General features: G+C 38.7%; 1 protein-coding gene across 1 annotated transcript in view; it reads right to left on the bottom strand.

The window, feature by feature from the left end:
* Nucleotides 1-3,273: 3,273 nt before the first annotated feature.
* SEMA3E (sema domain, immunoglobulin domain (Ig), short basic domain, secreted, (semaphorin) 3E) overlaps nucleotides 3,274-11,094 on the bottom strand; it is a 144,239-nt gene continuing 136,418 nt past the window's right edge. The window contains exons 15-17 of the mRNA XM_010001253.1: nucleotides 8,214-8,281; nucleotides 6,547-6,686; nucleotides 3,274-3,969 (exon numbers count right to left, since the gene is read on the bottom strand). Of these exons, the coding sequence (XP_009999555.1) occupies nucleotides 3,517-3,969; nucleotides 6,547-6,686; nucleotides 8,214-8,281 (661 nt within the window). The 3' untranslated portion in view covers nucleotides 3,274-3,516. The remainder of the gene's footprint in view (nucleotides 3,970-6,546; nucleotides 6,687-8,213; nucleotides 8,282-11,094) is intronic.

Consider the following 11,094-nt stretch of genomic DNA (forward strand, 5'->3'; position numbering starts at 1 on the left):
TTGTGTGGGTTTTGTGTGTTTGTTTGTGGTTTGTTTGTTTGGGGTTTTTTTGGGAAAGGAAACTTTTTCTCCAAAATAACAGAAAATAAGAGGAATTTTACAACTGTGTTAGTTATATTAATTCAAGTACTTCTTAAAACAGGACTGTTACCTCTGCTATTCAGGCACCTGGATGTAGGGCAATTATTTTTCTCTCCTGCCAACATAAGCTCAGTTTTATATTGCAGAGAGTTTGGGTAGGTCCTAAAAGTCTATTTTGAGATATACAAGCCAGGAATTTCACAGCTAGCACCCTCCTGTCTTGATGTCCCAGCAGACTCTGAGACCACAGTAGTTTGTACAAGGTGAGAATAATCTTCTTGACAACAAAAGAACAAAAGTAAAGAAGTGTTCAGTGCAAGCGATCCTTGTCACCATCAGGCAGCAGGGAAGAGTTTAAACCTTTATCCAAACTGTTGTTTCTCAGTGAATTTCCATTAATTAGAACCTTCTGGGTTTAAGTGACCATGTTCCACTCTCAGAATACCTTCATGCAGCAGATGCTGCTTTAATCATAACTTTCCCATATCTACCTGACTTCAACACACTGAACCCACTCATTAGCCTGTGCCACTGTTTCCCACTGAGCAACTACATACTAATATCCCTCTGTCCTGACCTGAGATCTTTGCTCATAAAATGCATGATGAAGGGAATCTGTAAATAACAATATGTGACTAGTGGAGTACACATAATCATATTGTCTGGTGAAAATAAATTATGGGAAATAACACAGATTATTTTAGCCAAAGATGGTTCTTAATTACATTTATAATTTGACCACTTCATGCACATACAAAATACACCAAACTCATAATGAAAAGAAGCAGATAATGCCTCCCAAATATACAAAGAAGCATTTTAAATAACATTGCATACGAGCACATTTGTGCATATCCTTCCAAAATACATTGTCACTCTTTCTCTTCTTCCATAGATGCCATAGCATTCTGAACAAGACCTTGTAGTTCTGAATTCTCACAGGCACTGCAGCCATGAAAGTTGTAAAATGTGAGCTAGAATATTAAATTTTAAAAGGTGAATAAAAATTTAATGCAATTCTCCACATGTAGCCACTAAAAATACACACTTCTGTATTAAATCAGGAATCCTGATTTGCATATCACATGATTTCCACCTGAAATCTCAGAGTGAGTTTCAAAGTTATATTTGGTCCATCAGGCTGAGCTGCTGTTATTCCTTTCTAAAAGTACATTAATGGTACCTTTGGCACTAGATACTAGAAAATGAATCGGAAAAAGTAAAATACAACTCCCATTACTGTTGAAAAGAAGTGTACTACATAATTGATAGGAAAATAATTTCAGCACTGTTTGAACAGTTTTCCATTAAGGATGCCAGCAAGGGCTATATAGGGGATTAAATAAAAATCAGGGATTCTTGTTCTATGTATGTTCTCTCTGCTGCAGCCTTCAGTGCAAGCACTTTCTGTATTACTGTAAACAGAACATCCTAACTCCACCTAAGTTCCATTACTTCCAACAGAGAAAAGTGAATTTATCCAGTCTTCTGTATCAGATGAAAGCTAACAACTGCAAGAGTTCCTGCAGGGCTGCACACAGCGTCCAGTCTCAACTCTTTAAGACAGGCATTCTAGATAAACAAAGTGCAAACCCTCAGGTAAACTGGTTTCCTGAACACAACTGGCTCACAAAAAGGTTTATGTGCCATTATACTGACACAAGATGAAACCCTGTTTTCCTCCTATTTTGGTTCGTGACAAAGTGCCCACAGGCATCTCTCAAACACTGGGACAGTCTCTGTTCCCAGAGGAGCAGAGCAAAGCTTGCAGGTCCTGACAAAGAACTTCGTGATCCTCTCATGCACAGCCTGCTTGGAAAACACTGGGTCAGCGTTGATTGCTGCCTTTGTTAGCACAGCAAACCTAGCAAATATCTGTTAACCAGGCTGTTATTTCCTACTAAGCTGCAATTCTGTTTTCCTGATTAGAAATTGCAGCTTGACATTAACTTCTTTGTGGCTGGTGAATCCATTATATATTTTCTTAGTGGCATTAAATCTGTATCAGCTTGGTCATTTCCCCTCCTGGCATCATGTTCTCATTCTACGAGTTAACTCATTTGTGAATGATTGGTGTTTACAACTTCCCTAATTAATTTTCGGTTGGAAAAAAAAAAAATAAAAAAAATTAGTTTCTCTGCATTTTGTGCATCTGGTTTCTTGCACTTAGAAAGAGGCTTTTTAAAAATTATTATTATTATTATTATTTTTCCCCTAAGTAAATCTTAAAAAACCTAGATCAAAAGTGACTTAATTCTTTGATCTCTTCTCCTGGCATCACACACAAGAGCAGTAAAGCAGCCCTTTTGACCAGAGATCACATGGAAGGAAAAGATTTACCTAGATCAGACACTGAGACCATAGAACAGCTGCACCGTGCTGTTCTTGTTTGTAATCTACTTCCTAAATTGTTATGACTGCGTTTTCCCCCAAAAGTGTGTTAACAGTATAAAACATTGCTCACTTTATATGCTGTTTTTTTCGTTATACATGGCTTCCATCACTGCCTTCTAAATCAGTGGGTTTAGTACATGGAAACTAGAAGTATGTGCTGAAAACAAAGCAGCTCTGGATCTGGTTAATACTTTGCTACACACATTTTTTTCTAGAAAATAGGTGGTAAAACTGGATTTTGCTGTGTTTGGCCACAAGAGGGCACTCCCTTAATTCGTGTCATTACTAAGGCAATGTCTATGACTAGTGACAGGATAGAATCGTTTTCTACCTAAACCATTAATCCAGCTTTTTCTATAGATAAATAGAAGAATTTCATTCTCTTTGTGTTCTCGGCATGCATTTGACTTACATCAAGTTACTAGGCAGTATTACTTAGCTGTGAGAGCACACTGGGCTTTGTAAATGACTGGTTAGACAGAAAAACAGTGGGAAGAAAGCAGGATTTCCCTTCATTGTCTTTAGAAATAGCAGAATATTGCATTAACACAACAAATTGTTCTCAGTGATCAACTCAGACAGGTCACAATCAAAAGGAAAGATCATAAGACGTGCCACTTTCAGAAGCATGAGAAATTTGTGAACTGAAGAAAATATGTGTAACATTTCTCATCTGGTTATGAATACTTTGCTATTTGAATTTGCTTAAATATGCCATCATGTGCAACAATATACAGCGCAAGCACAGTCCACACAGGAAATTGCTTCAAGCACTCAGAGTCTGAAGATTGTCACATTCCCCATAATGCAAAATTCTGATGCATTGATCTACTTAGAATCAGATAGTTAGGAAGATTTTGTTTAAAATGCTTCTAAACAGTCATCATGAGTGTAGAGCATAACTTGCTGTAGTATTTTTGTTTGCAGTCCTGATATTTTATATATATAAACCTGTGTCATTTACCAAAACCAAGACTGATTTCTTTTCTTACTTAAGTCCAAATAAAATGTCACCCAGAAAGTACGGATGGATTTTGTCCATCAGGAGTCAACTATGTTCCTGGGCAACCGGTAATGCTCTGGCCTGATCCTTGCCTTCTTTTCCTGAGGGTTGGCGTATTTCCACTTGGATGGAGACATTTTCAGCTTTTTTCTCTTCTTATCTGTACACCACACTTTTTCACAGTATTCTTCCACCCTCTGGAAGTTGCTGTAACCTATTAGCTGGAGAAATTCCTTGTACCATGGCCTTGATGCCTGAGGTATACTGCTCTGCACTGGACATGGCATTTTGTGAGGTATCTCCTCCTCATAGTCTTTATTGAACATTTCATCTACGCGTTCTTCCTCAACTATTTCCAGAGTGATTTTCCTGACAGTGTGAACAATGCTGTGTTCCACTGTCTGACAAAAATAGGTCCCTGCATCCAATCGATGCAGCTTCAGAAATAAGAGGCCAAGGTCCATTTTGATTATTCTGTCATCTGTCTTCACCTGAAAAACAAATTGATGCAATTGTAGAGCACAGGCCTTTACTATTACTTTAAATTAGTGCAATTACTTCTGTATTACACTTTCATTAATATAATATTAGATTTTCAGAGGAAGATTAGAGAACCACGATCCTTTAATTAATAGTTTTTAGGAAACAATAATATTTACTTGAAGTAGATAAGAGAGAGAGCTGTGAAAGGAAAGCTGTCTAGCGAATCTGGCAAGCATGGAAGAACAGATAGTGAAGCAGATAGTTTCCTGTTTTCCCAGCATGGATTAGTCAGTTGTGGCTCAATTGCAGAAAGGAATAAGGTTGAAACATGCAAATAAACTACTGGATGTAAAAAAATTAAAAAAAAAAAGAAAAGGGTATTTGTCAGCTGACCTGCAATAAATGTCCTTGTGAATTCTCTTATATATTGACAAAGGTTTTTGAGGAGGAGCTCATAGGTATTTGTATAACTACAGGACCATTATGAATCTCAAAGCCTCAGTTCTCAGTTTGTTGTCTGAGCTCCCCCCACAGACCCTGAGAGCTAGGCTACTAACTTTGAGGCATTCACAGATACCAGCAAGCACTGAGCCCTCAGCTGTCTAATCCAGGCAACAGAAGTGCTCAGGAGAATGGAATCCTCATTTTTCTATTTAAAACTAAGGTGCTGAATACTAAGCAGAAGAGAAGTACTGGGTGATGAACGGATTGAAAGCAGCCTTGAAAAGAAGGACTTGGGAAAAGTAGTGGATGAAGAATTAGATGTGAGCCAGCAGTGTGCACCCATAGCCTAGAAAGCCAACTGTGTCCTGGGCTGCATCACAGGAAGCATGGCCAGCAGGTACAAGATTGTCACACTTTACTCTGTTCTTATGAGACCCCATCTGCAGTATTGCATCCCGCTCTGGGGTCCTCAGTACAGGAAAGACATGGGCCTGTTTCAAAGGGTCCAGGGGAAGGACACAAATGATCAGAGGGCTGGAGAATGTCTCCTATGAAGGCAGACTGAGGAAGTTTGGGTTGTTCAGCTTGGAGAAGGCTCAGGGGAGAACTTATGGTGGCCTCTCAATATATAACAGGGGTTTAGAAAAAAGACAGAGAGAGATTTTTTATGAGGTCCAGTAGTCATAGGACAGGGGCAATGATTTTAAACTGAAAGAGGGTAGATTTCAATTGGATATAAGGAAAAATTTATTTATTTTTTTTTTTATGGTGCAGATGGTGTGATGCTGGAAGAGTCTGGCCACAGAGCCTGCAGCTGTTGGACCACTGGGAGTGTTCAAGGTCATGTTGGACAGTGCTTAGAGCAACCTGACCTAGTGAAAGATGTACTAGTCTGGACTAGATGATTTTTAAAGGTCCCTTCCAACCGAAACTATTCTGTGATTCTATGAATTTATGATTCTACTTCTCTGCTTTCATTTGTATTTTTCTAACAACTATATTTTATTTTTTTTTCATGAGAAATGGAATAACTTTTAGGGAGAAACATTAAAACAACTTCATCCATGTAATATAAAGACATACTAGAAGTTTAATTTGTTCAAATTTACACCCCTGGTGTCCAGTATCAGAGCTACTGGGTCTAACAGGATGCATATATAGTAGGATAACCTCTCCACCTCACAGTTCAGTACCTTCTGTGTAAGACCTGAATTATAGTTCTATTTTGAGAATGATTATGCATAGATAAGGATCTTTCAGCTACATACAGGAGGAAATACAATGTGAAAAACCATGCAGAGTTTTGGGATTTGGACAAAACTTCAGGCAAAAGTGTGCCTGTAATGGAGCTGGCATTCATCTTTATTTATTTTAGATATTCATAGCAGAGTGTGGCATCCTTGGTTATTTTTGTACTCACTGGTTTACTAGTCATTTTTTACCTGTCCAAAGGGAGCTGAGTTTAGTATGAGGTGATACCACTGGCTGTAACTGCAACACCATCTAGTCTCAATTCAAAGCCAGCTTCCATTGACAAACTTCTGGGTAGGTCTCTTGCTTAAGAATTCTAGAGATCACATTTGCAGCAGAGCTTAGGCAGTAAGGCAACCATCCTTACCCTTTGGTTGCCTGAGGCTTTTCTCCCTACATCCTTCCACACATTAAGTGGGGACAGCTACACTGATGTGTATCAGAGAGGCATTGAGGAATACATATAGTAACACTTATGAAGCCCTTTCATAATAGGGAAATACATGTAGAAGAAGCAAAAAGTCCACCAACATCCATTTTCAGAAGGTTCTATAATGTGATGGTGAGACAGCAAGAATGAATAGATGTTAGGCTAGACTAACATTGGGAGTTGTATGTACACTAACATACCAAGAGAAGTGGTGGATACTCTTTTGTTTAAAGATCTTAATTCAAGTTTCATTAAATATTTAACAACTGTGTTCAAGATGCTGAATGCAAATATCAGACGAAATCCTCAGGTCTATTAATTCAAGATGGCAGATGGACATAATGGTTTTCCCTGATGCACATGTACATCTCAGCAACTGATGACAGGCCTTTCAGCAAAGACTTAATATTCCCAATAGTGGGCTCCTTCAGTTTAAAAGCAATTGTATAAGAATATTTACCTCTTCCTTCTTTGTTTCATGAGCTCGTTGAACAAACCAGATTACTTTTGCTTGTAAGGTCCGAGGGGTGCACTCCAGAAGGGTGCTGTTGTACTCTATTCCATAAACAAGTCTCTCTTCAGTCTTCTCCAGGACTTCACCTGGAAGGAAAAATGTTGTAAAAACATATGTTACTGCCAATACTTGTTACACTCTTTATTCAGGGTCTATTTACTTTTAAAAGTGAAGTTTCATTCAGATCCAACCAGATAGTTACTGAAAAGTAGTGCCTGGTGAAGGTTTGACCTGCTAAGTGATTACTCCCATAATACCAGACTGTCACAGGATCTAGCCATAAGATAAATGGACCCAATCATGCCTTGATTCAGCTAAGAATATATACAGAGGAACAGATCTCAGCCTTTCACATTGCTAAGTGCTTGTGCCTGGTTCTTATGAACAGTTAATCTATTTCATTTCCAGTCAGTGAAATCAGAGGATTTTGCATATGCTTAAGCATAATAAATAATTCAATGTTTTTATGGCTAAAAATAAGAGCATGTAGCCTTTTGCAGAATGAAACTCTTAAAAACTATAAATACGCTAGCAATTCTATGCATAAGCATGTTATATAATGTAAAATGAATACATTGTTTTGGCCCAAGGATGCTAATAAAAACAAGGTGAATTAAATTAATCAAAACTCAATTCTCCTTCTCTATCCAGTAAAACATCTGGAGAAAGATAAACTAGATGTTACACTGGAGTAGTTAAATTGCCTCATTAATGAAATAATTTTATTCCATAATAGTGATACATATTCTTGAGACCAATCATCTTTATGTCCCTAAAAATACAGAGTGATATCATTGTGCTTTCTCTGTTGTATTTCAAACTTACCATACAATCAGTATTTCACATTTGAAGTATTCCACATTTCAGTGTACTTTTCCAGAATCTAGTACATCTTCCAATGGACTTCAATTTTAAAGAAGGCATAGCTAAAAATACCTTTTCTCTGGCTATCTAAAAGAAGCATTTATGTATATATATTTTTTTATTTTATTTTTTTTTTCCCCATAAATGTATTTAGTGGTATCCTGGAAAATACTGATGTTGTCTAGGTAACTGTTTTCTGCTGGTTTTGCCATTCCCAACACCAATGTTTGAAATTATCACTTTTTAAGGTTTAGACAACAGCATTAGACACAGTAAGCCATCTTTTTTAAAGGATAATTCTTCTTTAAGGATAATTTTTTTAAGGATAAATACACATTTGTGTTCTGACATGTCATTGTTCATGTCTGTGCTACACCTTCAGTTCTGGCTGAGTGTCCCGGCAATATCTCATATTTTTTTTCCAGGATGCAGCCATTTGTTTTTTTTGTCCCTTTCCAATCTTTTCACTTGTATTTCTGTTGGAAGCCTTTGAGATGTGTTAGCTACATCCATATTCTGAATGACAGGGCTGCAGGGACTACTTGGATATTATAGACCTGACCTTCCATCAAAAGAAAGTCGTTCTTTAACCTGGATGACATGGGCTTATCCCTGTGACTCTTGCAACTTGTAATAGAAATATGCCAGTAAATTCAGGTGAGATCATGGCCTGGCTCATACTCCTGGAAAAGTCTGTGCTTTCTGCTTCAGGCATTTGCTAGTGATTTGTAAATGTGTGTGTAGATTACCCATGAACTGCTGGCCAAAGCACTGCTGTGCTGCATTTCCATGGCGAACATCTTGTCTGCGGAAACGTCTGGAGGGGAAAAAACGGAATTGTTTGAGACATGTTTAGCTTACAGATTGTTTGGTTTATGCTAAAGAGGCATTCATTAAAAACATAAGGCATTACATTAAATTCCTAAAAAATTAGCATTGTTATGAGAAGTGCTTATTCGTGCAGCAGTATTTTCTCTGTATTCAACCTAAAGGGAATCTCATGTCTGAAAAAAAGAAACACATTTGTCTGGGGAAGAGGCAAAACTACCTATCCAGTTTTTATATAACTGCACTGATGTTATAAATACTAAACCAAGATCCTCAGAACCAGCTGGGCAACATTCAGTGCTAAGAAGATTCAAAGGGACCTTTAGCCTGCCTCTGGGTTCTCCTTCTCTGGAAGACATGGAAATATACATATATATATATTTATATATATATATACACACATATTTATTTATTTGTTTAAAAACAATGTGCCATGAATGTGAATGGTAGTTCCTTTAGCCTTCTCATGTTATTTTTTTTTTTCACTTGGGAATCTCAAAGAGCAGATCAAATATTTTATTTTATTACATCTGTGCAGCAAACAGTCATTACATTAATTTTTCTCAAAAGGGAAACAGACACCTTCATGATTTGTCCATGCCTACAAACTTGTCAGAAACTGTTGGGTGACCTGCAAGGGTATGTGGAACCTCCCTTGCTGTGTCTCAAACAACTCAGGATGGAGTCCCGTGTTAGGCAAGCACTAACAGCGTAGGCAGGATGGCAGGCTCCCTCATTCCTTTCTGGCTTGCCCCCTCTGTTCAATTTCCAGCCACAGCTCTGCACACGTACTGACCACCAAGGCTCTTGGAAGAAGACCCACCCCCCTTCCAGAAACATCTGGAATGTCTGACTGTGCAGCTGCTGACTCCAGAACCTTCCAGAATTACAAACTCCACAAATGCAGAAGCACAACTGCATGTTGCTGCCCAGAGGGAGGTCTCTGGGGGACAGGACATTATAAAAGGGGTGAAAGCACCACCCACTTGCCAACCCACCACCCACAAACCAGGACCTGAGGCTGGAGGCTGGCAGAGCCAAACAACATGCTAAAATAGACATTGCTGGAATGAAGGGTGGTGATACATCTGTTCTATCTCCTCATCTTTCTTTCCATCTTTTTTTTTCTTTCTTTCTTTCTTTCTTTCTTGGTCACAAAATCCTAGCTGTTTGATCCATTCGCAGGTTACTGTGAATTAGCACTGAAGGGGTGAGCTCTTAATGAAGCATTTGTTGTGGCTTCTTTTTTCACCAAGCACTGCTGCCAAAGTGGAACTCACAACATTTTGGGGTATAGAAAAGATTCACCTCCCTCAAAAACCACTGAGTGGGACAACACAAAACTGAGCTAGTGGCAGAATTGTGGTCAGCAGCTGAGAGCCCTGGCTGTGACCTGGAGATTGGGTGATTGTTTTTGAGAGAAAAATTGTTCTGAGTTTTGGGCTTTGTGTTTTTATGTACATTTACAGAAAAATAACAAAAATGTTAATTTTATGGTGCATTCCCAGAACTATGCCTTTATCTATTGTTTTGTTTTGTTTTGTTTTGTTTTAATCTGACAATCCTGATATATAAAATTAAGCTTGCTTACAGGGGAAACAAAAGAGCTTATGGAAATGTTTTATCTTGCCCAATGTAGTATTTCCAACAACATGAAATACAGTTGTACTAAGGATACCATTCCTAGATTTGCATAAAGAGTAATTCTACACACTATTACCAAAGCCATACATAACAGATCAACATAAATATGGAATGCAGCAAACACTACACAGCAGGTATTTTTACAGTATGAATTATATACAATAGAAACAAGCAAAGCCAAGCAGTTTTGTTATTCTCTGCATTTACTACTCAAGTAATGTTTTTTTTCCAGTCCTATGTGAACACAAAGGCAGAATTTTTTACAGGCTCAAATTGAATTTACTGCAACTGCATAGATTTACACTATTTAAAGATCTTGTCCATGGATGTTACTCGTATTTCTAAACTGGTAGTGGATGTGATTCGTTTCCTGGTTCTGCCACCCATATGGACTTTTGAACCAATGGTGCTGTTGTGGTTTGAGAGGACCAGGATAAAAATTTTCAAAGGCCAAACTGACCTGGGACAGTCCAGGACCCCCCAGGCGACGACAGTGACCGTGGGGGGCCAGATGTGCCTGTGGGGAGAGCGGGTCAGGTGACCCTCATGGACCAATCACAGTGCTCCTGTCCATGGGCTCAGTATGAAATGGAGCTTCAGAGATCCTAAGCTCTGGCCTCTCTGCCTAGTGTGCTTTGAGTGTGCTTGTTTGTCATTTGCTGTTGCTGCATCCTGTTTTCTGTCTGGAGAAGGGCATTGTTCATCAAGACAGGTTGCCTTTGCCTGCCTTCCTGAGCAGGACCAGTGTGGCTGTTCCAAGGTTTTATTGTGGACTATTGCCAGGATCCTGGACTCAGGCACCCCTACCTCCTGCTGAGTCCACTTTGGGACTTTTCTGGTTGGGAAGTAATTACCATCTGAGGAGTTCAGGTTCCATTTGTATGTATTTGTATGTCATTCATTATTTTATTTTTTTAAAATTTAATTAAACCTGTTCTAGTGGGGCTTTTTATTAGCTTTAAGTCTCTCTCCCTTATTTCTTTTTTCTCTTCCCCTGGCAGGGTAATGGGGGGATAACAGCATCTGTCACCTGGTTATAGACTAAAACCATGACATGAACCAAGAAGGACAGCTTTATCTTGTGGGTAGTAGGGTACTGCAGTAACTTGCCTAGGGAGATTATGGAAGCACCCCCCCCCCCTGGGGGTGTTTAAGGCC

The sequence above is a fragment of the Chaetura pelagica genome, unplaced genomic scaffold, assembly GCF_000747805.2.
Source record: "Chaetura pelagica isolate M959 unplaced genomic scaffold, ChaPel_1.0 scaffold66, whole genome shotgun sequence".
Classification (NCBI taxonomy): domain Eukaryota; kingdom Metazoa; phylum Chordata; class Aves; order Apodiformes; family Apodidae; genus Chaetura; species Chaetura pelagica.